The following is a 26814-nucleotide window of genomic DNA, read 5'->3' as shown; positions in this document are numbered from 1 at the left end:
CAGAGCCTCGCAGTGTGAGTTTTTTTGGAAGGGGTCTGCTTAAAAAAAAATATGCTTGAAAGAATCGTCCTATTCATTTCCATCATAAAACCACTTTGCCGTTCAGCGTCTTGAATATTTTTTTTCCCTCCCACTTCAAGTTTTCAAAAACGTCCAGAGGGAGAAAAAGTGGACGCCACTTCTTTGAAGCAGCTCCTGACGGACGCCACTCCAAATTGGCCACTCTGCAATAAAGGGAGAGTTAAAAAAAAACACACACGCACTCACACCTTTAGGATTCCCACTGTTTCAATCCAATACTTTTTCTACGTGGTCTGGAAAACTCCTTTAAGTGTACACCTAAAAAGGCATTCACCATGTGATACTCATGTTACAATGCATATACAGTGAGGAAAACAAGTATTTGATACACTGCCAATTTTGCAAGTTTTCCCACCTACAAAGAATGGAGAGGTCTGTACTTTTTATTGTAGATACACCACCTGTGAGAGACCGAATCTAAAATTAAAAACCAGAGAATCACATTCTTTGATTTTTAAATAAATTGCATGAAATAAGTATTTGATCACCTACCAACCAGCAAGAATTCTGGCTCTCGCAGATCTGTTAGTTTTTCTTTAAGAAGCCCTCCTACTCTGCACTCATTACCTGTATTAATTGCACCTGTTTGTACTCGTTACCTGTATAAAAGACACCTGTCCACACACTCAATCACACTCCAACCTCTCCACCATGGCCAAGACCAAAGAGCTGTCTAAGGACACCAGGGACAAAAATTGTAGACCTGCACAAGGCTGGGATGGGCTACAGGACAATAGGCAAGCAGCTTGGCGAGAAGGCAACAACTATTAGAAAATGGAATAAACACAAGATGACTTTACCTCGGTCTAGGGCTCCATGCAGGATCTCACCTCGTGGGGTAAGGATGATTCTGAGAAAGGTCAGGAATCAGCCCAGAACTACACGGAATAGCTCCGTAAGAAGAATTTCAAGGTCCTGGAGTGGCCTAGCCAGACTCCAAAGATTTTTATTAGGTACAGGTCTGGAGGGAGCCGAAACTCAATGCTGCCCAGCGACAGCCCCCAAACCTGAAAGATCTGTATGGAGGAGTGGGCCAAAATCCCTGCTGCAGTGTGTGCAAACTTGGTCAAGATCTACAGGAAACGTCTGACCTCTGTAATTGCAGACAAAGGTTTCTGTATCAAATATTAAGTATTAAACACTGCTTCCACCGCCATATACTGCTCGTAATACTCCAGTGCAGCTATTAGCTGGAGTGTTGTCACAATGTTTCATGATCCTCATGCATCAGCAATGTCATTGATAGCTAATAAATTAAACCGGCTGTGTGCATTGAGCAGTTTATGTGCAGGATCTATGGGGATTTCTCCTGCAGCCTCTCCTATAGTATTGATTAAACATAAAGACGTACTATATACGTGCCTAGTATGTCCTGCACAGGATTTATATATATTGACATGTCAGTAAATAAGTCTGCACTTTTTCCTAACTCAGCGATTCACAGGAGATGATCCTCTGGACGTTCCTTGGACCTGAATCTGGTATATTGATAAGCTGCAGTGCACACCCACAGCGGTGAATAAATCACTGGGATATGGACTCCTCTTAGGGAACATCGGGCAGAAAAGAATATAAAAGACTTGAACAGTAAGAGAAGAAGTTTTGATGTCAGTTGGTAAAATGCAAGGGTAAAAGTACTCAGCCGAGCCCTGCTCTCCTCCAAGATTAAAGATGGGCTCAACAGAAAACCCATGAGCTAAAAAGGAGAAGCCGCACTCAGCTGAGCTCTGCCGTTCATCCTAGTGATCGGTGCAGCGGTTCTCCGGCGGAGACTCCTGTAGAAGCGTTCGTACTCAGTTAAGCATTTTACCACTATTACTATGCAGAAAGTGTCAAAAAAAAATTCCTGTCAATGTTGTGGGATTGGGGGTCTATTCCCTTACACAAGGTAGAACTCAAAAAAGCAAGATCTGGCAGATCTAGCTTAAGGGGGTTTTCGGGTTTCACAAAACCCCTGATCACAGGCTGCAGTGTAAAAAGAAAACGGTGCTTTACCCACCCTCCCCGGGGGCCCAGCACAGAGTCTCTGCCATTGTTCCCAGTGTCTGTTTGCAGTATTGATGTCACGTCAACAGCGTTGCAGCCAATTGATTAACCGCAGTGCCTGCAATGTAATGTCAATGCTGCAAACAACAGACACTAGGAGCAATGGTGGATAAAAAAAACACTAACCGGGAAACGGGGGTTTTCTAAAACAATTTAAGGCTACGTGCACTGTATGCATTTCATCATTTCGACGCAGCTGATGATTCTTCAGAGGTGAAGCCACTTAAGGAAACGGTCAGCAGTAGTTTCCTTGAAGCGACTGACATCTTACTTGCAGTGCTTCTGCTGACAGTCTTTCACTCTATATACAGGTGCATCTCACTAAATTAGAATATCATCAAAAAGTTAAATTTCAGCTCTTCATGGGGGGGGGGGGGTGGGGGGGGTTTTGGAGACTGCTGACTTGACAGATGTCCAGAAGGCAGTCATTGACACACTCCACAAGGTCCCAGAGTTCCAATTTCCATTTGGAAATCAAGGTCCCAGAGTCTGGAGGAAGAGTGGAGAGGCCACAATCCAAGCTGCTTGAGGTCTAGTGTGAAGTTTCCACAATCAGTGATGGTTTGCGGAGCCATGTCATCGGCTGGTGTAGGTCCACTGTGTTTTATCAAGACCAAAGTCAGCGCAGCCGTCTACCAGGAAATTTTAGAGCACTTCATGCTTCCCTCTGCTGACAAGCTCTTTGGAGATGGAAATTTCATTCTCCAGCAGGACTTGGCCCCTGTCCACACTGCCAAAAGTACCAATACCTGGTTTATAAACAACAGTATCACTGTGCTTGATTGGCCAGCAAACTCGCCTGACCTTAACCCCATAGAGAATCTATGAGATATTGTCAAGAGGAAGACGAGACACCAGACCCAACAATGCAGACGAGCTGAAGGCTGCTATCAAAGCAACCTGGGCCTCCATAACACCTCAGCAGTGCCACAGGCTGATCACCTCCATGCCACGCCGCATTGATGCAGTAATTGATGCAAAAGGAGCCCCGACCAAGTATTGAGGGCATTTACTGAACATACATTTCAGAAGGCCAACATTTCGGATTTTAAAAACATTTTTCAAGCTGTTATAAAGTATTCTAATATACTGAGATAATGACTTTTGTGCCTTCATTGGCTGTAAGCCATAATCATCAACATTAACATTAACAAAAATAATCACTTGAAATAGATCACTCTGTAATGACTATAATATACGAGTTTCACTTTTTGTATTGAAGAATTGAAATAAATTAACTTTTTGATGATATTCTAATTTAGTGAGATCATCTGTACTATGAAGTATAGAGAGTGGGGGCAGCTTCAAAGCAGAAGCCTCTCGAAAAATGAGCATGTCCCTTCTTTTAAATCGCTTCAGGGTTTCCAAATCCTCAAGAGGTTAAAAGAATTGACACAAAATATGTGCACAGTAGGATAGTTTTGACATTGCAGTGCATTATGTTTGTTTTGTGGGGCGCTTTTATGGCACACTTTTGGGGCGAACCCACTGAATTTTGCCATGAGTAGTTGCAGTAAAGGTGCACAATAAGCCGTGTACTGTACGCTAGGAATGGAAATGCTGAATGTGTTCGGTCCTATAAAACTGCAGAATTTATTGTATCAAATGGCTTATCATAAAGTTATTGCTGTCAAAGTTCGAGTCCACTTCCAGATTATCCCTCTGGTTTATGATCCAACTGATCTCACCACAAGGGTTGTCTGAAGAAAGAAAAGTCATATGTTTCTTACCAGTAACGAGATATTTTGGAGACTATGACAGCACCACGAGAGAGGGGATCCGCCCACCAAGGACAGGAAACCTACAGGCTTAAAAGGGGCAGCCCTCTCTTCTCGCCTCAGTTTGGATTACAGAGCATTGAGAGGACCACCAGGTTAGTAGACATAGCAAAAGATGATAAACCAACATTTCTATAAATCACCAACTTAAGAGTGAAAATTAATAAACAAGAAGTGCTCCCACCAATGTGAAGGGAAGGAATATAAGGGTGCTGTCATGGTCTCCGAAAAATCCCGTTACCGGTAAGTAACTTATCACTATCGGTCGACCATAACAGCACCACGAGAGAATAACAGATGAAGAAGTTTAGGGAGGGACTACAGCTTGGAGCACCTTTCTCCCGAAAGCGAGATCAGACAAAACACCCGAATCCAGTCTATAGTGCCTATAGAAGGTAGACTGAGAAGACCAGGTAGCAGCCTTACATATGTCTTCTATCGAGACACCCGTCTTCTCCGCCCAGGAGGTAGTCACTGCCCGGGTGGAGTGAGCCTTCAATTCTTGTGGTATTTCCTCACCGCTGGATGTATAAGCTAGGGAAATAGCCTCTCTGAGCCATCTAGCTATGGTGGACTTCGTGACTTTAGAGCCTTTCCTAACACTTTGGCAGGATATAAATAACGAACTCTCTTTTCTAAACTCTCTGGTGACCAAGAGGTACCTAATTACACATCTCCTTACATCTAGTGTATGAAACTCTTCTTTTTCCGGTTACCCGGATTAGGGCAGGAGGGTAGGACTACTTCTTGGAGTCTGTGAAAACGGGTAGCTACTTTAGGGAGATAGGCGGGATCAGGTTTAAGAATTATTTTATCATCCAGGATCTGAGTGAAGGGTCAAGGCTAAAGACAGGGCATGAATAGCTTTAATATCTGCTATGAGAGTTAGTGATATCAGAAGTGCAGTTTTAAGGGAGAGGGACTTAAGAGTGGCTAACTATTGACTCAAAGGGTGGACCAGTAAAGGCTTTAAAGAACCAAATTTAGATCCCAGGGTACCAATTTGCTTTTGACAATAAAGCCGCCTTTAGGTCCAATGAAACGAGAAATCCAATAATTACTCGCCAGATCACAGCTATATAAGGCGGACACCTGAACCTTCAGGGTGCTAGTGGCTAGCCCTAACTCAAGACCTTTTTGCAGAAATTCTAGAATTTTACTTATTGGAGCCTGCTCACCGACTCTGGAACCAGAATAAAAACTTCTTCCAGGTTCTCGCATAAATTCTGGTTGTAATAGGCTAACAACTACGCATCAAGGTTGTCACTAAGCCTTGGGAGAATCCCTTTTTTCTTAATAGCTCCCCTTCAAGTTCCATACCGTCAAGTGGAGGCCAGACACTTGAGGATGGACTACAGGACCCTGGAAGAGGAGATCCGGAACTTCTGGTACGACCCAAGGATCTGACACAGGCATGCTCCTGAGGCATGAGAACCAGGACCTCCTGGGCCAAAAGGGTGCGACCAGCAGAACTCTCGCCTTGTCCTCCCTGATAACCATAGGAAGAATGGTTAAAGGGGGAAAGGCATAGGCTAGGCTGAACCCCCAAGGTATCTGGAGAGAGTCTACTGCCAGGGATTTTTCTTTGGGATCCAGGGAAAAGAAGAGCTGAGTTTTCAGATTTAACTTTGTAGCAAACAAGTCCACTACTGGAGGTCCCCATCTTTAGACAATTTGGGAGACAATGTCCTGATTTCCCATTCCCCCTGTCTCAGGGTATAGCGGTTTAAGTAGTCTGCCCTTGAATTTTCTCTTTTCCCTTTATATGAAGGGCTGTTAGGGAACGAAGATGGCATTTCGAGACCTGAAAGATGATCCGCCACTCATCAGATCTTGATAGCGTACCTCCTTGGTGGTTCACGTAAGCTACTGCGATTTTATTATCAGAGAAAACTTTTACATCACGATTTTGAAGAAAAACTAGAAAATAATTGACTGCCCTGTATCGCAAGCAATTCTTTAGCGTTGGAGGAGAGACTCTCTTCCGAATTAGACCATGACCCCTGGGTTACCATATCTCCCAGATGGTCCCCCACCCACTGGAAGTGGCATCGGTAGTAATTGTTCGGGTTGTTCTAAAAACTCAGGGGACCTCTCTGGATAAGTTCACGTCATTATCCCACCACTGTAAGGATTCAACTGACCGGGAAGACAAAGAAAACCTCTCCTCCAAGCACCCCTTCAACATAACTTCATTATGCAGTACATCCCATTGTAAAACCCTGGAGTGATATTGAGCCCACAGAACCCCGGGGAAGGCAAGATGTCAGGTTACCTTACAGGGACATCGCAGCTCTCAAGGACATGACTTGGTTTGACACTGCCCTTCTTACTTGATCCCTGATCCTTAGTTTTTTTGGCTTCAGGGAGGCAACATGTCTGAGAATCTGAATCCAGCATAACTCCTAAGAATTGCTGAACTTTTGTGGCTGTTAACCTAGATTTATTTAAATTGAGGACCCAGCCCACATTCTCTAAGATGGAGATCACTATTTTTAGATGCTTACTACATTGAAGGGCCAAGTTACTAACTATCAGGAAATCATCCAGATAAGAGATAATCTGTCATGCTCTCTAACATGAGCAATTACCTCAGCTACGATTTTGGTAAATACCCGGGGAACTATGGCTAAACCGAACGGCAGGGCCCTATATTGAAAGTGCCTGATGACCCCCATCTATAACCACGGCCACTCTAAGATATTTCTGGTAATCTGAATGGATAGGTACATTGTAAGAGGAGTCTTTCAAATCCAAAACTACCATGTAACAATCTGGAAAATGCAACTTTATTGTTGACCTTATTGATTCCATTTTGAAGGTGGGGATTATCAGGAATTTATTCAGGGCTTTTAAGTTTATAATACACCGGAAAGAACCATCCAGCTTAGAGACCAGAAAGAGGGGAGTAAAATCCCAACCCCCTTTTGGACGCCGGGACCTCCACCAGGACTACTTTTTGAACAAGGTCCAGTACTTCTTCCTGAAGAGCGAGTTGTTCTGATATAGAGGAACGGACTGGGGTTAAGATAAACCTTCCACGAGGAACTGCAATCTCAGACCTCAACCTATCAGAATAAGGATCCAGTTACTGGCTGAAATCTTTGTCCAGGCAGCCTCCCCCCTACCTAGGCTACAAGTCATTGACTCGATTTCCGGGGCTCCCGAGTGGAAGAAGACCTCTACCTTTTGGTTTACGGTCTTCCCATTTATCCTGGTCTCTCTGTGGCCTTTTACGCACAAATCTTCTCCTGCGAAAAGACTGCTTAAAGGCAGGCATGGACAGGCTAGGGAAACCTTTCTTCCTGTCACTTGCTTTGTCTAGGATTTCATCCAGGACTGGACCGAAGAGATGTTCCCCTTCGCAAGCTATAGTACAGAGTCTAGTTCTAGCCTAGATGTCACCTGGCCAACACTTGAGCCACAGGGCCCTGCGGGCTGCATTAGACATGGCAGCCAATCTAGCAGCCAACTTAACAGAGTCCGCGGAAGCATCCGCTAGGAAGGATGCTGCCCCCTGCATGAGTGGGATAATAGACAAGATCTCTTTCCTGGATGTGCTTTCTAAATGCGATTCCAGCTGATCTAACCATATCAAAGACTTAGCTGTGCAAGTCGCAGCAATTGCCGGTTTTAAAGCCCCAGCGGTTGTCTCCCAGTTGCCTTTGAGAAACACATCCGCTTTTCTGTCCAGAGGATCTTTAAAGGGCCCCCATATCATCAAAGGGGAGAGATTACTTTTTAGAAGCTTTAGTTATGGCTGCGTCTAGTTTGGGAGCCTTCTCCCAGGAGGAGGAGGCTGAGTCCTCAAAGGGGTACTTTCTTTTAAAGAATGGGGGGAGAGAACACTTTCTTTCCGTCTTTTGCCACTCTCTATGGATTAGACCCTGAAGTTTATCATTAAACTGGAAACATTTTCTCTTGGACTGTCTTCTCTGGTCTGAGGTCCGTAATGCCCATGGTTGAGCGGACCGCTTTAACCAACCCATCAACTTCATTTAATGGAAAGCAGTGCTGGCCTAAACCACTATCCGAAGATGAGGAAGATGGAGAAGATGAATCGTCAGAGTCCACCTCCTTGGCTGATAGGGAATATTCAGGAGTTGGGGAGACTCATGTTTAGCTTCCTTCCTCTTAGACTTTTTAGAGAGGAGTTTGCTCACCTCTGATTTAACTAGGGTTTTTAAGCCTGAGGCGAAACTAGGGGTCTCATCCGCCAAAGTTTGGTTTATGCAGGACTGGCACAGTCTTTTGGAATACGAGTTAGCCAATAGGGCCTCGCATAACGCACATTGCTTGTGTTTGGCTTTGGAGGTACACTTCTTCCCCTAAATGGATATGAAGGGACACCTTATTACCCAAGTGAACTTTCTCGAAGATCACTTACCCAGAGCTCAAATAGCCGGTACCAGTTTAGCTGGAGGACCTTTCTCAGCCGGGAGATAGTCCCTAGGGGCTGCAGATTCGTCCGTCATGTTAGAGTCACAATGGCCGGACCGTGTTAGTCTACCTGCACTCCGAGAATTGCTGGTGACTCGAGGGGGTGGTGACTCGAGGGGGTCGTGTCTCCTGGGGCTCCCCAGGCGACCGCTGAGATGGAGAAAGCGGCGGTTGCTGGATTTGCTGCTGCTCCTCTTCAGAATCCATTAACGACATTGTACTAATGTACCCAATTTATTATATATTTTAGGAGTCGGTGTCGGTCCATTTTATACAGACTCCGACTCCACAGCCCTGCATTCTAGTGGTCAAATTTCTGTTGCAGAAACTAGCGACTCCGCAAGAGAATTTGACATGCTGCGGTCCTGAAAGAAGCGCCGCATGTCAGTGTCCACGGGTGATTCGCAGCCTCTGTGCTGCGATGCTGTAACATCTGGCTGCTGCGGGTTGACGCTGTATAATTCTTTCTTGCCCTTAGCAACCAATCAGAGCTCTGCATTTCATTTCTTAAGCTGCTCTAGAAAAAATGAGAACTCTGCTCTGATTGGTTGCCATGGCCAACAAAATCTTACTGTTAGGACTTGATCACATGTTACGCCCAGATTAATCATAGAATTTTTTGCGATTTTTGGCGCTTCCATGCCAGTTTTTCCCAGCTCCACCAACACGGAACTGGGAGAAACTGGGACTAGAGTAAGATTTATGGCAAGGTGAAAGGAGGTGTACACCACTCAGAGGCTCCTGAGTCACTGTTTTTTCTATCTTTTCTAGGGCAAAAGAATATGCAGTGGTTTACAGCAAAACGAATATACGCTGCATACAATATGCAGCAAAAGGAATTTGTGGGGTTTTTTTGTCCTGCAACAAGATTTTTTTTTTATTTATTTTTTTTTATTAACAAATTATATCAATAACTTTGTACATCAAAACACAATAATACTACTACACATCTTCCAAAAAATGCTTCAGGAATAAAAAAAAATCTCCCCAAAGAAGGGGCATTTACTAAAATTTTTCCCACTAGACATGTCAATTTTGACCGCCTCAAGAAAAAAACCCACAAAAAACCGAACAAACATCAGAACTACAAATGCTGCATTATATACAGGAGCTCTGGGGCGACCGCCACATGACATTACTGCAGGAAAATAAAGCGCCCTGTCAGACGGGGTAACGGAATAGAATACTGCAACAGATGGAGGCAGAGGAAGGGGATGCATTTCATGTACACAGCTCACTGCCTCGACCACCTACAGCCGAGAGACGTCCAATCCACAAAAGAGGAAAAAAAGTTTGACATTATAATTAAGAGCATTGCCATACTGCAGTAAATTGGGGAATTGCACCATGAGCAATTGTCCATCACTATGACTGAAGCATCTATATTTATAGCTTAGAGGCCAAATGATAATGGGATGTGCGGCATCATAGGAGCCATTATGGCCTTTAATGTATAATAAACCCATGCTGGTATCACCCCGGCATATAACAGACAGAACGATGACACGGAGGGGTACGCCAGGAACATAAAGCGTGAACCATGAAGTGGCAGCAACATTTACATGGCTTTCCCTTAGTCACCCTGTGACATGTCGGAGCGGCAGAGACATCCCGCTGGTGATAACGCCGGCTCTGACATCACTGCGCCACTGGCAGATTAGAGGAGCTGTCCAGCAGGCTGCGGAGCACAATGGGCAGACGTTGCTCCGCACACCGACACTCCTCGCAGCCCCTGACTGAGCCATACAGAAGACAGCCAGATGAAACCAAGACTGTCTGTTATTCCGCCAGCAGGACTCAGCACAGGAATGTCTGACGTCTGTCATGGTGCCGGGATACTCACTTCACACTCCTGTCTACTGATCTGTGACAGCAAACAGATGTAGCAGAGCCCACAGCCTCATTTAACTCTCTGTGCAATTAGACACAACCAAGATGTTCTTATTGGATTACTTTCTCCAAACCAGTGATGCACAGACATTGTGCCAGACGACAAAGTCAACTCAATATATAATTTAAATGAAAGGGAAATTCAACATTTGTCTAGCAGCAAGAAATGGGACAGAACAAAACGATATTAACCAATATTAAGCTAAAGCTCTGGCACTGGCGCTCCGGTGGTCCCAGACAGTCTTTACACTTGTCCCACGGTAATGACGTAATATACGTGTACAGCACTGCTGCAGCCAATCACTGGTGGTCTTGTGCTATACATAGGCACATCATCGTTGAGACATAAGGTCTTTTAAAAAAACAAAACCGTAGTGGTGACAAGTTTCCGACTTTCAGGAAAGTGGACCCCAAATGCTCTAAAATACAAGACAAAGTAGGTACTCCTTCTCCCTGGATCCAGTGCAGCTCAGAACGCGACGTTTTTGCTGTTGCAGTGACGTCACATTGGCTGCAGCAGTGATGCATGCTGTCGATCACTGAGCACAGTGGCTTGGCTGAGGTACACGGTACAAACTGTGGAGCTCAGCGATTGGCTACAGAGGTGATGAGCGCTGTCGACATGACATCACTGCTGCAGTGAAAACACAGACAGAGCAGAGGTGAGGAGTCAACGCTGGCCCCAGGGAGGGAAACTGCTTTGTTTGGTATTTTACACCATTTGGGGTCCACTTTACTGATAAAGGGAAAGGTTTTCCACTAATTACATCAGTGCATCTCTAAAGGCCTAGTGCACACTACCATATATTGGCCGTATTCTCTTCTGCTTATTAAAGCCGCTGATCCCAGCCAGACTTTGGATCTCGTCACTTGAACTAACACGATCATAATTTGTCATGATGCCGTCAGCTCAGTGTGTGACCTGCAGTGGGGCCGGCATGAGAATATGTGTACGGTAAAAATGTCCTGTTACCATGGGCTCCACAAGTCATCTCAGGTGTGCAAACAGGTTAATTAACATAACCTGTGTAATCCTTATTCACCCCAGAGATGAGCGGTGATACGTGTGTCTGAGCGCCACTTATCACTGCCCTCTTCTATCAGCCATGTATAGTTGAGATTGGGAAGGCAACCATTGGGGAGGACTAAGCCGGGGCCTACATCACACCATAAAAATAGTGGACGTGGTAGAATTACAACCAGCAACACACAAATCAGCCAAAAATCACGATCTGCCATGTGCTGCATCTTACAGGTCCCGAGACTACATCTGCAGTTGTATTTTGTCTCCATTGCTCCAGGTGTCAATTTAGCCTCAGCCGTAATGCACCAGCAGCTCTGGGCTCCATACTGCAACCCCTATGACCTGATCGAAGGAGAGGCCCTCGAGATTACATCATGGTTACTCTTGACCGCAGCAATCAAAAGGTTAAACAGTGATTAGAGCGGTCACTGGACAGCGGCATGGAACCCCCTATGGGGCTTGTGCTGGTGCCTTAGTAAAATATGTATGGGCAGTCGTTAAGGGGTTAATAATATACTGCGTTATTCAGCATCCTGTAGGATACTCACATCCTCCATGCACGCGATACTTGATTATTGCACTTAAACATACTGGCTGATGACCGGATCATGCAGCTTTATATGAAAATCCCTATTTATTATAATTGCTAGACCTGAAATAACAAGCACTTTTCACCTATTGTGTCCCCCCCACCCCCCATTTCCTTGTAGATTGTAAGCAGGGACCGCACTCCTAATGGAACTGTTTAAACTGTCTTTCCTTGTATTGAATTTATTGTCTGTACATGTCCCCGCTTAATTGTAAAGTGCTGCGGAATATGTTGGTTCTTTATAACTAAAAATTAATAATAAGTATTATTATTAGGATAGAACTGCTATGATTAGTGCAGGCGATTTCACCAAGCCCATAATGGGCAGTAAATTATCGGATACTGCCTACAGATACACAGCGTGCACTGATGGGGGGAATCAGCCGGGGTCCACACCTGAGGAGGACTGCACCTGTGAGCACAGGGGGCAGGTGATGAGCACTCCCATCATCTAGTGACCAGGAGCACCGGGCCCCCTGCACCACAGGTGCACAGCCCTCACTGCAGGCAGGGCCTCCTGCACCACAGGTGCCCGGCAGGGTCACCGGGCCCCCTGCACCACAGGTGCACAGCCCTCACTGCAGGCAGGGCCTCCTGCTGAGCAGAACATGGACCCGGCAGCTGCTGCCCCAGAGCAGATCCATCAGGCTGGGAGCCGGTGCTGACAGGCAGCAGCTGCACACAGGGCACTGTACAGGAATGGGAAGGCTCCTACCTTCATCTTCTAGCTCCAGTTTCTCCAGCATGCCTTCAATGGTGCCTTGAGCCTGTGTGGGGAGAAGGCAGAGAGAGGCGATGAGCAGTCATACAGGGGGAGGAGGGAGAAGCAGCGGCGGCGACGGCGGCAGCACCAAATCTAGTCTCTTCTACACGCAGCACTGGGACAGCCCTGTCTGCACGGGGGCGGGGCCTCTTATTCCCACGCTGACGACTATTGGGCTATCAACAAACTAGAAGTGTGATTAGTTCGTAGCATAAACTGTGTTGACCAATGGTTGGGAGAAGTAAGCGATGCTCCGCCCCCTTTTTTTGCAGCGCACAAACAAGAGCTGCCGCTGGCTGTCACTATGGGGACTGGTGGGGGGTCATTCTCTACGGGAGGGCTTGTGCGCCTGCGCTTGGTGAGCACCGGTGTACGAGCTGTCAGTACGGCAGCACGTGTGCGTGGGAAATACTCGCAACAAAGCTGCACACCTGTAATGCGGGTACTTAATGTAGACACAGCTGTGCGTCTTATCCTGGCATCATAGGACTGGTTCACACACTGCGGTGGCAGCGGGGAGTATACAGCAGGGAGATATCACCTTAACCCTTTAACAACCTTGGGATTTTCAAGTTTTTGCGTTTTCGTTTTTTGTTCCCTTTCTTCCCAGAGCCATAGCTTTTTTATTTTTCGGTCAATATGGCCGTGTGAGGGCTTATTTTTTGCAGGACAAGTTGTAGTTTTGAACGATATCACTGGTTTTACCATATTGTGTACTGGAAAATGGGGAAAAAATTCCAAGTGCGGTGAAATTGCAAAAAAAAATGCAATTCCACAGTTGTTTTTTTTTTTTTTTTTTTTACCACGTTCACTGGATGCTAAAACTGACCTGCCATTATTATTCTCCAGACCATTACGAGTTCGTAGACATCAAACATGTATAGGTTCTTTTTTGTCTAAGTGGTGAAAAAAAAAATCCAAAGTTTGCTAATAAAAATAGAAAAAAAAAATGGTGCCATTTTCCGAGACCCGTAGCATCTCCATTTTTCGGGATCTGGGGCCAGGTGAGGGCTTATTTTTTGCGCGCCGAGCTGACGTTTTTATTGATACCATTTTGGGGTAGATATTTGTTTTGATCGCCCATTATTGCATTTTATTGCAATGTTGCGGAGACCAACAAAAATGTAATTCTGGAGTTTAGAATTTTTTTTCTCATTGCATTTAATTTTTTTTTATATTGATAGATCAGGCGATACTTAACACAGTGATACCAAATATGTGTGTGCTTTTCTTATTATTATTTTATTTTGAATGGGGCAAAAGGGAGGTGATTTAAACTTTTATATATTTTTTTATTTTTTTAAGATTTTTAAAAACTTTTTTTTTTTTTACTTTTTGCATGCTTTTATAGTTTCCATGGGAGACTAGTAGCAGCACTTGCCTGATCGGCTCTGCTGCATACAGGGGACGAGCAGATAACCTGTATGCAGCAGAAATGCTCACTTGCTATGAGCGCCGACCACTGGGCGGCGCTCATACCAATCAGGACATGCCAACCCATCGGTGACCTGCGATCACGTGACTGGGTCACTGATGGGTGGGGTCTAGGACTCGCTTGCTGGAAGCGCAAGTTAAATGCTGCTGTCAGAGATTGACAGCAGCATTTAACTAGTTAACAGCCACGGGTGGATCACGATTCCACCCGCGGCTGTTGTGGGCACATGTCAGCTGTATAGATCAGCTGGAGCCCGCGCTGAACCGGGGGTGCTAGCCTGTGCCGTACTAATACAAAGGCTAGAATGCGGCCCCCAGTTTTGCATTTTCATAAGGGTAACAGGAGAAATTGCACCATGCAACTTGTTGTGCAATCTCTCCTGAGTAAGCCAATACCCCATATGTGGGGGAAAACTACTGTTTCAGCGCACGGCAGGGTTCGGAAGGGAAGGAGCGCCATTTGACCTTTTGAATGTAAAATTTGCTTGAATAATTAGCGGATGCCATGTTGCGTTTGGAGAGCCCCTGATGTGCCTAAACAGTGGAAACCCCCCACAAGTGACCCCATTTTGGAAACTAGACCCCTTAGGGAACTTATCTAGATGTGTGGTGAGCACCCTGAACCCGCAAGTGTTTTACAGAAGTTTATAACATGGAGCCGTGAAAATAAAAAAATCAAACTTGTTCCACAAAAATTATCTTTTAGCCCCAATTTTTTTATTTTCACAAGGGTAAGAGGAGAAAATGGACCCCAAAAACTGTTGTGAAATTTTTCCTGAGTATGCCAATACCCCATATGTGGGGAAAATACAGTGTTTGGGCGCACGGCAGAGTTCAGAAGGGAAGGAGCACTGTGTGACTTTTTGAACGCAAAATTGGCTGGAATAGAGAGCGGACGCCATGTCGCCTTTGGAGAGCCCCTGATGTTCCTAAATAGTGGAAACCCCCCACAAGTGACCCCATTTTGGAAACTACACCCCTCAAGGATTTTATCAAGGGGTATAGTGAACATTTTGAACCCAGAGGTACGACACAGAATTTGCTAACATTAGGTCATCATATTGAATAAGTTGTCATTAGTCTTCAGTGCAAGTGCTCACTATTTGAGTTTGCATCGGGTGCGGAGGTATGCACCAAGTATCGCGGGTGCTCGAGTGACATGCTCGAGTCCCCGCCCAGCATGTTTCACGGTTATTAGACACCCCAAAAAAAACATGCGGGGATCGCTCGTGCATGGCAGGCAATCCTCGCAAGGTTTTTTTGGCTGTATAACAGCTGCAAAACATTTGGGGTGGAGACTCGAGCACCCAATATACTCGGAGCATACCTGAGCACTCGATGCAAACTCAAGTGGCGAGCACTTGCGCTCAACATTAGTCGCCATATCGTCATCATTTTTTTTTTCTTTACTTCTGAAAAAATCCCAACCCTACCCTTAGCCCAACCCTAGCCCTAGCCCAACCCTAACCTTAGCCTAACCCTAGCACAACCCTAACCCTAGGCCAACCCTAACCCCAACCCTAACCCTAGCCCAACCCCAACCCTAACCCTAGCCCAACCCTAACCTTAGCCTAACCCTAGCACAACCCTAACCCTAGGCCAACCCTAACCCCAACCCTAACCCTAGCCCAACCCTAACCCAAACCCTAGCACAACCCTAACCCAAACCCTAGCACAACCCTAACCCTAGCCCAACCCTAACACAACCCTAACCCAAACCCTAGCACAACCCTAACCCTAGCACAACCCTAACCCTAAAGTTTATTTTTTACGCAGTTCCTCGTGCGGTATAAGTGATTAGATGACTTTATTCTTCGGGTTGGTGCGATTACAGCGATACCAGATTTATAGAGGTTTTTTATGATTGACAGTTGTCACACACTAAAAGACGCATTTTTTTGCAGACTAGTTTTTACATCGCCATATTTTGAGAGGTATAATTTTTCCATATTTCGGCCGACAGAGTCATGTGGCAGCTTGTTTTTTGCGGTACAAGTTGACGGTATTATTGGTACAATTTTCGGGCACGTGACATTTTTTGATCGCTTTCTATTATGATTTTTAGAAGACAGAATAAACAAAAACCAACAATTCAGGAATTGTTTTTTTGAGGTTTTTTTTATGCCTTTCTGCGTGAGGTAAAATTGATAAGGTAGCTTTATTCTTCGGGTCAGTACGTTTATAGCGGTACTACATTTATATTTTTTTTATATATTTTGGCGCTTTTACACAATAAAAACTATTTTATAGAAAAAAGAATTGTTTTTGCATCACTTTGTTCTGAGAGCTATAACTTTTTTATTTTTCGGCCGTTGGAGCTGCATGGCGGCTTGTTTTTTGCGGGACAAGATGACGTTTTCAGTGGTACCATTTTTATTTACATTCGTCTTTTTGATCGCGTTTTATTCCATTTTTTGTTGGCAATATGATGATAAAACATAGTTTTATGTTTCGTTTTTTATTTATTTTTTTTATTGTGTTCACTAAATGGGTTAACTAGCAGGACAGTTTTATAGGTCAGGTCGTTCCGGACACAGCAATACCAAATATGTGTACTTTTATTGGTTTATATATTTTTTTTTTCATAAGATTATTTATTTATGGGTACAATATATTTTTAGTTTTTTATTATTATTTTTTTTTTTATATTTTTACAATTTTTTTTTTTTCCACTTTCTGACATTTTTATTACTTGTTCACATTGTCCCACTATGGGACTTTCACTTTTTGCAGCCTGATCGCCTGCATGGCATAGAGAGCAGCAGTTCCCTATGCCATGCAGCCTGTCAGCGCTGCACAGGGAGAAGTTGCTTTGGTCGTGCACTGCGCATGACCAAAGTAACTTCCTGCCTCCTGGTGTCCCGGATGTTGTCATGATGACGTCGGGTCACCATGGCAACATCCGGGACCGGACTTAGACGCCGCTGGACGCCGGCAGAGAAGGTAAGTATAGCGCTTACCTCCTCTTGCCACTGGAATGCTGCGATCGATTTAGATCGCAGCATTTCGGGGGTTAATGTGCCGGGAGCGGTTCGGGACCACTCCCTGCACATTGTTACAGCTGACACCTGGCGGCGATCTCGCCCGCACCCCTTGTGTGCGGGCGAAATCGCCAGGGCGCATTAATACGTATCAGGCCCATAAGGCCCAGGGCACAGATACTTACTAATACGCCCTGGGCCAGAAAGGGGTTAAAGGCAGTGTCAACCTATTTTTGTGGGGGTTTTTGTAACCTAAATGCATGTGATTTGGGCTAAAAATTATCTTTGCAATTGGATTTCATTAAACATTTTGCATCGTTTGGCTTTTACAAGTTTTGTTTCCTGGCACATTATTAATTATTATAGCGCCATTCATTAAATGGTGCTTTCCATGTGAAAGGGATATATACGTAGCACAAACAATTAAATACATTTTGAATACAAGTCGATGACTGGTGCAGGAGGAGCGAGGACCCTGTATATTTCACTGCCTGTTTTCAAACAATAAACAATATTTTACCTCACAAAATGAATCCTCTGTGATCCCCTGCTGTAATGTCTGTATTGTCTTTTGCTTCCTCCCCTGCCCAGGAGCTGGGGTATGTTCCGTACACGGTCAGACACAGACAATTATTAATATGAACTTTTGTTCCTGGGAAAACCCTTTTAAGTTCCCGTGATAAGTTTTTGAAGGTGCATATTTTTGCAGCGCAAAATCCAGCAAAGTGGATGTGATTTATAGACATCTCATGCCCACTGTGCTTTGCTTTATATTGCGTAAACTGACCGGCGGTGCGTGTTTGAAATCCACAAAGTGTTAATTTCTCTTGCGGATACGCTGAGTTTTATGTGAAGATTTTCCCCATAGAATTGCATTAGATGCAGAAAGTCTGCAGGTAAGGGCTCTTTCACACGTCAGTATCTCCGGTATGGGTTGTGACCGTTTCCACACGTACTGGAGACATTGACACACATAGACCCATTCAAATGAATGGGTCCACGCACATGTTAGTGTGTTTCCACTGACTGTGTGTCAATGGGACCATGTAAACACGTACCGCACATGGATGCCATCCATGTAACACGTACCGGCGCCTGGGAATCAGTGATACAGTTAGCTCTGTTCCCAAGCGCCGGGTGCAGAACGCTGCCCTCATCATTGTTCCCTGCTGACGCTGCGATCAGCACCAGCAGGGGATAATGATGAGAGTTGTAGTCTGCTCCCACGGTGTCCACACCAGAGCTGCGCTGAGCTCAGTGAGTGACAGGACATCGCTCGCTGAGCGCAGCTCCGGGGGTCACTCACTGCAGGAGTCATTCTCCCTGGCTCCTCGGCGTGAGCGGTCGCCTGGATTACAACGGGGGACACTTAGGACAGGTCAGTATATGGATTTTTAAATATATTCTTATTTTTACAGGTGGACACTGCGGGAGCAGAATACTACTCTCATCATTGTCCCTGCTGGTGCTGATCGCAGTGCCTGCAGGGGACAATGATTAGGGCAGCGTTCATCACCCGGCGCTTGGGAACAGTGCTAACTGTACCGCTGATTCCCAGGCGCCGGTACGTGTGCTCCTGATGAGGCACACAGTTGCCACACAGGTTCACACAGACACGGATATCTCAGATACTGTTTTTTCCGGTACCGGAAATATCAGGACCTGTGAAACCGGCCTAAAAATACACATGCGTATTTAGTGCATTTCCGCTTTTGAAACACTAAAAATGCATGCAATCCACATATGACTGTATCAATAAAGTTTTGTCAAAGCCAAATACCAGAAAGTATGAAAAACAAAGCAGCTTTATTTAAACATGACTTGACAAAAAAACAGACAAAAAACGCAGTCTCAAAAATGCAATAAAAATGCAAATAACCTAATTTAGCGAATAGGTGCAGACAATCTGCACCATCAAAAATTCATCGTGGCAACGTAACCTTAGGCTAAGGCTACACAGCAACATGTATCATGCGATACTGGAATCTCAGCGACATATTACAAAATTGGACGCATTGATTTCCTATGATTACGGCCTGCAACACACAGTCTCAAATATTTCCAAATGTGTTGGATTTTCTGTTGTTGGCCGTAAGTAATGAAACCCTCTTTTCTCTTGTATTGCGCTACGTTGTAGCAGTGACACCTAGCAAACTCTGGCTGCGTGGCAGGTGTTGTGACCAGGTGTGTGTATATATATACACTAATCAAAAAAATAAAGGCAACACTTAAACAACAGAATATACCTCCAAGTAAATCAAACTTCTGTGAAATCAAACTGTCCACATAGGTAGAAGCACTGATTGACAATCAATTTCACATGCTGTTGTGCAAATGGAATAGACAATAGATGGAAATTATTGGCAATTATCAAGACACCATCAATAAAGGAGTGGTTCTGCAGGTGGGGACCACAGACCACATCTCAGTACCAATGCTTTCTGGCTGATGTTTTGGTCACTTTTGAACGTTGGTTGTGCTTTCACACTCGTGGTAGCATGAGACGGACTCTACAACCCACAGAAGTGGCTCAGGTAGTGCAGCTCATCCAGGATGGCACATCAATGCGAGCTGTGGCAAGAAGGTTTGCTGTGTCTGTCAGCGTACTGTCCAGACGCTGGAGGTGCTACCAGGAGACAGGCCAGTACACCAGGAGACGTGGAGGAGGCGGTAGGAGGGCAACAACCCAGCAGCAGGACCGCTACCTCCGCCTTTGTGCAAGGAGGAACAGGAGGAGCAATGCCAGAGCCCTGCAAAATGACCTCCAGCAGGCCACAAATGTGCATGTGTCTGCACAAACGGTTAGAAACCGACTCCATGATTGTGGTATGAAGGCTCGACGTCCACAGATGGGGGTTGTGTTCACAGCCCAACACCGTGCATGACGCTTGGCATTTGCCACAGAACACCAGGATTGGCAAAGTCGCCACTGGCGCCCTGTGCTCTTCACAGATGAAAGCAGGTTCACACTGAGCACATGTGACAGACGTGACAGTCTGGAGACGCTGTGGAGAGCGGAGCATCCTCATCAGGAGCGTGCCCAGGCGTTGTAGGGAGGTCATACAGGCACGTGGAGGCCACACACAATACTGAGCCTCATTTTGACTTGTTTTAAGGACATTACATCAAAGTTGGATCAGCCTGTAGTGTCTTTTTCCACTTTAATTTTGGGGGTGACTCCAAATCCAGGCCTCCATTGGTTAATAAATTAGATTTCCATTGATGATTTTTGTGTGATTTTGTTGTCAGCACATTCAACTTTGTACAGAACAAAGTATTCAATGAGAAGATTTCATTCATTCAGATCTAGGATGTGTTATTTGAGTGTTCCCTTTATTTTTTTGAGCAGTGTATATATATATATACGCACGCACACACACACACACCAGAATGGGAAAGGGGGGGCCTGGACCAAATCTTGCACCGGGGCCCATTGGACTCCAGTTACACCACTGGATTATGGCTGTGATGTCAGTCACCATCAGTCTGCCTGGCTGGATTATTGATATGTCTATGATGGCCACTTTTAATACTGTCCAGTCATATTACAGACACAAGATCATTTTGTGCCTTGTACGCATTATTTTTTAAGAGTTGCAGACAGACATTTATTGAACCTAGTAAATAAATATATAAATTAAAAATGAACTTAAAGGAGGTACATCAGCAAAAGAAAAAGAAAAGATGATAAGAAAAGTGGCTGAATACAATAGCTGATCTAAAGAAAATTCCTAAAAAGAATCCCTTATCCTTTATTATTTACTGAGTACAAGCAAATTGCTGACAATTACAAACGGCGCCACCTAGTGTTATCAACTGTGTTCTGCACTTGCACTTTGAAGACCTGCACTTTTTTCATTAACTCAGCAGCATTACAATACAAAGTACCTCTGTAATACTTATATATTAGTAAATGCTGCAGAATCTTGTCCCCCAAAACATTTGTTAAAATAAATATAAACTGAGCAACCCCTTCTCTATCCTAATTGCACAGACTGATGTATTCAACTTCTAGAAATGGTTGACAGCACAATTGTCCAAATTGCCTATGGCCTCATTCAGACATCAGTTTTTAGCATTTTTCATTGAGAGAACTGGTACCTATTATAGTCTATGAGGCTGTTCACATGTCCGTGTATTTTTGCCGACCAAGTCGTCCGCAGCAGAACACTGAGAACTGTCCAATTTTGATCTGAGTCACTGATCAAACCTACCAATGTAAGTCAATGGGTCTATGAAAAAAACTGGACAGCGTTTGGATACAACCCGTGTGCTGTCTGATTTTCAAGGAGAAGCTCTGGAAACTTCTCAAGAGCAAAAAAAATAATTGATGAAACATTGATGGTAAAAAGAAACACACTGTCCTAACACTGATGATGATTGGTCTTTTTTTTTTGCATAGGAGAAAAACCACTGATGTCTGAATGAGGGCTAAGACGATGTGCAAACAGAGCTCTTAGAGGCGGTCAAAAGCAACAGGTTTTTTGAGTGAAAACAACTTTAGGAAACTCTCCTTTGTGTAGTTTTTGGAAGAGTTTTTCGTTTCCTGAAGCAGTTTTGGGTTATGTGTACAATACATGGCATAACACTGTATGTAGAAAAGACTAAATCAGAAATTGAAAAATTAAAGAATTATTTTCATCTCAGCCACTCATGGCCTCAATGGCTTCTTGGCCACCAGAGGTGCGGCTACAAAACATTGGAGTGCATCTGTACATTGAAATGATGGCGAGAGATGGCAGTCGCCATAGTCCTAATCCTATTTTATTACTAAAGAGAAGAGGAAGCTGGAAAGTCACAACACTTTATGTCACCATTATTACCACTGCCATCATCTGCATTGACGTTTAGAATATGGAAATCTAACTGCCCTACATACAGCAAGTTCCTCCTTACGTGATATGTGGTAAGCGGACAAAGAATACCTGGAGAATGGATGCTAGAACGGATATTCCTCAACATTGTGTTTCCATCACCAAGAAGGAAAAATCGTGGGATTATGCAAATCACAGGATTGATAGATATGTTAAAGGGGTTGTCCGGTCCAAATTGATAAGTCTGCAGTTACTCTGAGTGATTGCAGACTTATGAATCCCCCCAACGCACAATTTGGACTGGACAACCCCTTTAATGATATGCAAATAATGAAAAAATGGAAACAAGATGTTTCAAAATATCTCAATTTATTCAGTATTGATTATGAGCGCCATACTATCAATGATGTTATATGAGCAATGTTCTGCCTTGCTGAATGCACTTGAGTATGCAAATCATCAAGATCCGCTGCTGGCAGCTTCTTTTGCAATTGCTGACCAATGACGTCCCAAATGTGCTAGATGGGAGACAAGTCCGGAGATGCTGCAGGGCATGGGATCATGTTTAAGCCTTACAGGCTGCTCACGGTAGCACGAGCAACATGCTCTCTGGCGTTGTGTTAAAAAGCAGCTCCTGGAACACTTTACACTTGCTACTAGGACACCCCATAAGTATCATACACGATACTGAATAAAATGAGTTGTTTGGAAAATTTTGTTTCAATTTTTACACTGTTTGCATTTTATTAACATGTCTATCGATCATGTGATTTCCATGTTTTTTTTAATTAGCACGTATATGCTATGTCCCATTTGAACAAGACCAGATAATTACAGAGGCACTAGGCAGCACCTTCAGCAGCTCTCCATCTCTCCTGCAGTGTCCCTGAGCAGCCTGACACAAAAGAGGTGATCTTACTGTCTCTAAGGCTGCTGGAGCTGTTGCTGCTTTCTATTCTGGCTGGCTACTTTCTGGTGGTCCTGACTCTTCTCAGTCATGTACTAGTGGTCCAGTAAATGTTAGCCTTGTTCTTGCTGCTGCGTTTTATGAACACTTCACCTCCTCAATTCCTCGCTTCCTCATGCACGGCAAGGAAAGTTACATCGGCAGAGGAGAAGAGAAGTTGACCATAGGACGGACCAGTTACATTGCCGATATCATGACTTATAATGTAAGGTTCCTTGTGGGTGGGGGGGTCATCTACATAGCTGGAAACACAAAAAGTGGGCCCACTGGGCCTTCATTGATTGAATTAATGGGCCCCACTGTCTCTCTGTGTGTCAGAGGAGGGCCCCTTTTTTGTTTGTCAGAAGTTCTGGCAGAGGCCCTACTTCCCGGTAACTCACTCTTAAATATAGACTTTTAGCGTTCACATCATTATGGTTTATTTATTTTACTGTTTATGGCCCCATGTCTGTTTCTATTACTCCCAGATTCACAGAAGCCTATTTCCTAAAACTGTCTTGAAAATGGACAGCCTAGAAATCGATTGAAGCCCTGATTCCCCATTCGCATTTTTTTAAGTCACTTTTTTTCTTTTTTGTCCTGAATTTTGCACCAAATTCTTCTAAATGGCGCAGGGAGTTTATGAATTTTGCACAAAGTAACAAAATGGTCTTTATTTTTGTCTATATATAGAAACTTGGCACTCAAAATGTGATAAATAAGGATGCAATTGTATTTGTGGTAATAGCCAATGTCTGGATATTCCCACAAATAACATTGCATCCTTATTTATCACATTTTGAGTTTCTATATATTATCTGACGGATCCTACTTGGGCACCACCCCACCGGAAGTGCCATGTCTGTCTTTCTATTTATTTTTGTCTATAGCCTTTTTTTGCAATTCTTTACAGCCATGGTGCAAAAATTGGGGCAAAATATCTGCTGCACAAAAAATCACTCCGGGGTAGGACTGGAGAACATTTCCGACACATTTTATAACTTTTCAAAAAGTCGTAAGTGATGAATCAGGCAAAAACGTGGAAACTTCAAACTATGGCCGCAGTGGAAAACACGAAAAAAACGGGCGAATACATAAAATAGGATTCATAAAAGGCAAAAATGGAAAAATTAATAAGGCGCAAAGCTCGACAAAAAATTAATCTGGCCCATGATAGCCCTTTTTTTATCACAGTGGCTCGTTCTGAGTGATAAATTTAGTGCATTTTTAGATACATGTCTTGTCTTACTTTACTTCATTTATACCATTTTTTTATCCAATTTTGGCTCAATTCTGGGAATTGTAAGTCCCACACCCTTTCCGGCTTTGTCGGGTAAAGTGTCTAAAATACCTAAAATGAACACATGACATGTGCATCAGAATTCAGTCTCAAGGAATAGTAAATCTTCAAAAATGAGTGAGGTTTATGGAAAGGTCTACAAGAAAAACTGTCTCTGTTGTCAATGGCAACCAAGCGTTTTTCTTTATTGATAGTTTCCATACATCTGTCCTATGTTGTAATGGATTGTGAAAATGGTAAACCTATATATAAAGTCATGGCACATGAATGAATGTTATGAGCTGTTAGAAGACTATGGGCGACATATTACAGATCTGAGTTGGATAACTGTTTGCATGAGGGTGAAATGTTGGGGGGGATCACGTATACCATAGCTGTTGCTACATAAACAAAATGGACGACACGTTATAGAGGTTACTTACTGTTTTTGAGGTAGCGCTAAGCAATGAAGATGCTAGAGAAGATTTAGTCACAGTTATCGGTAGATGAGATATTGAAAATCTCTGTCCCGTGTCTGGTGGAGAGGAGAAGGATCGGAGCCGGGCCTCCAGCCGTTCGGGCTCATGTTTGTAGGATTCCAGAGGAAAGTTTGGCTGCTTGGTCACTTGTGTGGGAGTGGATGGGGAAGAAGACAGTCCTGAGGCTGCAAAATACAAGAGGACATTAAAATATTAATTTTATCAACACTGAAGCCCTAAAAATGTTTAGTGTATTAACCTGAACACAAGTCACATTCACAGAGGTCCAGGAAGCTGACATCCAGGCTTCCGTAAAGAGCTAATATTCATATACTGGCATACAGTACATCATCCATAGAGCTTCATTAAAGAAAAGAGTATTCCATGGTGGCCAAATATATAGGAGAATGCAGCATGCTGCCCTTTCTTACACAGTAAAATAAAGGTATAGTGATGTATCCTTGCCCAGTGGTTTCCAAAAACACTTATTGAGCAGAGTTTGAGCGAAGCGATTCACAGAACCCGGTCTAAATGCCAAGTCAGTCATCTGTGGCCGTAGTACAGATGTTTAATACGCTCGTCTGAATGAGCTCTAAAGCCATGGCTGAATCAACCCTCACCGGCAAGGACAAATCCATCAGTACAGAGCTCAACTTCCTGAATAAGGCCACGTGCACACATCAGTATTTGGTCAGTTTTTTACATCAGTATTTGTAAGCCAAAACCAGGAGTGGAACAATCAGAGGAAAAGTATAATAGAAACACATCACCACTTCTGTATTTATCACTCACTCCTGGTTTTGGCTTACAAATACTGATGTAAAATACTGACCAAAATACTGATCATATGAACGCGACCTTAGAGAGAATGTGGCCCCAATAGAGCAAAGCAATTTTGTCAGAATCCTGTCGTACATTGCTTTGAAAAGTTGCCACATTTTTATGCAATTCTGAGCTGCATAAAAATTTTGCAACTTTTGGTGTTTTCATACCAGTTTATCCCAGGTCCACCATAATGGGAGGATCTATGATGGAATGGGGATTCAGCACGGGCATGACGCCATAGATTGTATAATTCATGACAAGCTGTGGCATTCCTTACACCAGAAATCTTATACCAGTTAGATTGGTTTTATGGAAAAGATAAGTGTATGTAATGACAGGCAGCTCCTGCACCAGTTTACAATGTGGATGCTACTGCACATTGAGTGAAAAAATTGTATTGGTGTCATCAGTGTGTCCATCTTTACCATCAGTGTGTCATCAGTGTGTCCATCTTTATCATCAGTGTGTCCATCTTTACCATCAGTGTGTCATCAGTGTGTCCATCTTTACCATCAGTGTGTCCGTCTTTACCATCAGTGTGTCCGTCTTTACCATCGGTGTGTCATCAGTGTGTCATCAGTGCATCCGTTTTTACCATCAGTGTGTCATCAGTGTGTCATCAGTGTGTCCATCTTTACCATCAGTGTGTCATCAGTGTGTCCGTCTTTACCGTCAGTGTGTCATCAGTGTGTCCGTCTTTACCATCAGTGTGTCCGTCTTTACCATCGGTGTGTCATCAGTGTGTCATCAGTGCATCCGTTTTTACCATCAGTGTGTCATCAGTGTGTCCATCTTTACCATCAGTGTGTCATCAGTGTGTCCGTCTTTACCGTCAGTGTGTCATCAGTGTCTCCGTCTTTACCATCAGTGTGTCATCAGTGTGTCCGTCTTTACCATCAGTGTGTCCGTCTTTACCATCAGTGTGTCATCAGTGTGTCCGTCTTTACCATCAGTGTGTCAACAGTGCGTCCGTTTTTACCATCAGTGTGTCATCAGTGTGTCCGTTTTTACCATCAGTGTGTCATCAGTGCGTCCGTTTTTACCATCAGTGTGTCCGTCTTTACCATCAGTGTGTCATCAGTGTGTCCGTCTTTACCATCAGTGTGTCATCAGTGTGTCCGTATTTACCATCAGCGTGTCATCAGTGCGTCAGTTTTTACCATCAGGTGTGTCATCAGTGTGTCCGTCTTTACCATCAGTGTGTCCGTCTTTACCATCAGTGTGTCATCAGTGTGTCCATCTTTACCATCAGTGTGTCCGTCTTTACCATCAGTGTGTCCGTCTTTACCATCAGTGTGTCCGTCTTTACCATCAGTGTGTCATCAGTGTGTCATCAGTGCATCCGTTTTTACCATCAGTGTTTCATCAGTGTGTCCATCTTTACCATCAGTGTGTCATCAGTGTGTCCGTCTTTACCGTCAGTGTGTCATCAGTGTGTCCGTCTT

General features: G+C 44.1%; 1 protein-coding gene across 4 annotated transcripts in view; it reads right to left on the bottom strand.

Annotated features, from left to right (window-relative positions):
- Positions 1-26814, bottom strand: part of PRKAG2 (protein kinase AMP-activated non-catalytic subunit gamma 2) — a 389933-nt gene that overhangs the window by 44820 nt on the left and 318299 nt on the right. For all 4 annotated transcript variants that reach the window (XM_073677718.1, XM_073677719.1, XM_073677721.1 and 1 more), the window contains 2 exons: positions 24509-24729; positions 12564-12615 (listed from right to left, as the gene is read on the bottom strand). In XM_073677718.1, coding sequence (XP_073533819.1) covers positions 12564-12615; positions 24509-24729 — 273 coding nt within the window. The remainder of the gene's footprint in view (positions 1-12563; positions 12616-24508; positions 24730-26814) is intronic.

Source organism: Phyllobates terribilis, unplaced genomic scaffold (assembly GCF_046119375.1).
Source record: "Phyllobates terribilis strain yellow unplaced genomic scaffold, ASM4611937v1 Scaffold_4__5_contigs__length_816908805, whole genome shotgun sequence".
Lineage (NCBI taxonomy): Eukaryota > Metazoa > Chordata > Amphibia > Anura > Dendrobatidae > Phyllobates > Phyllobates terribilis.
This window is presented reverse-complemented; position numbering and strand designations above follow the sequence as displayed.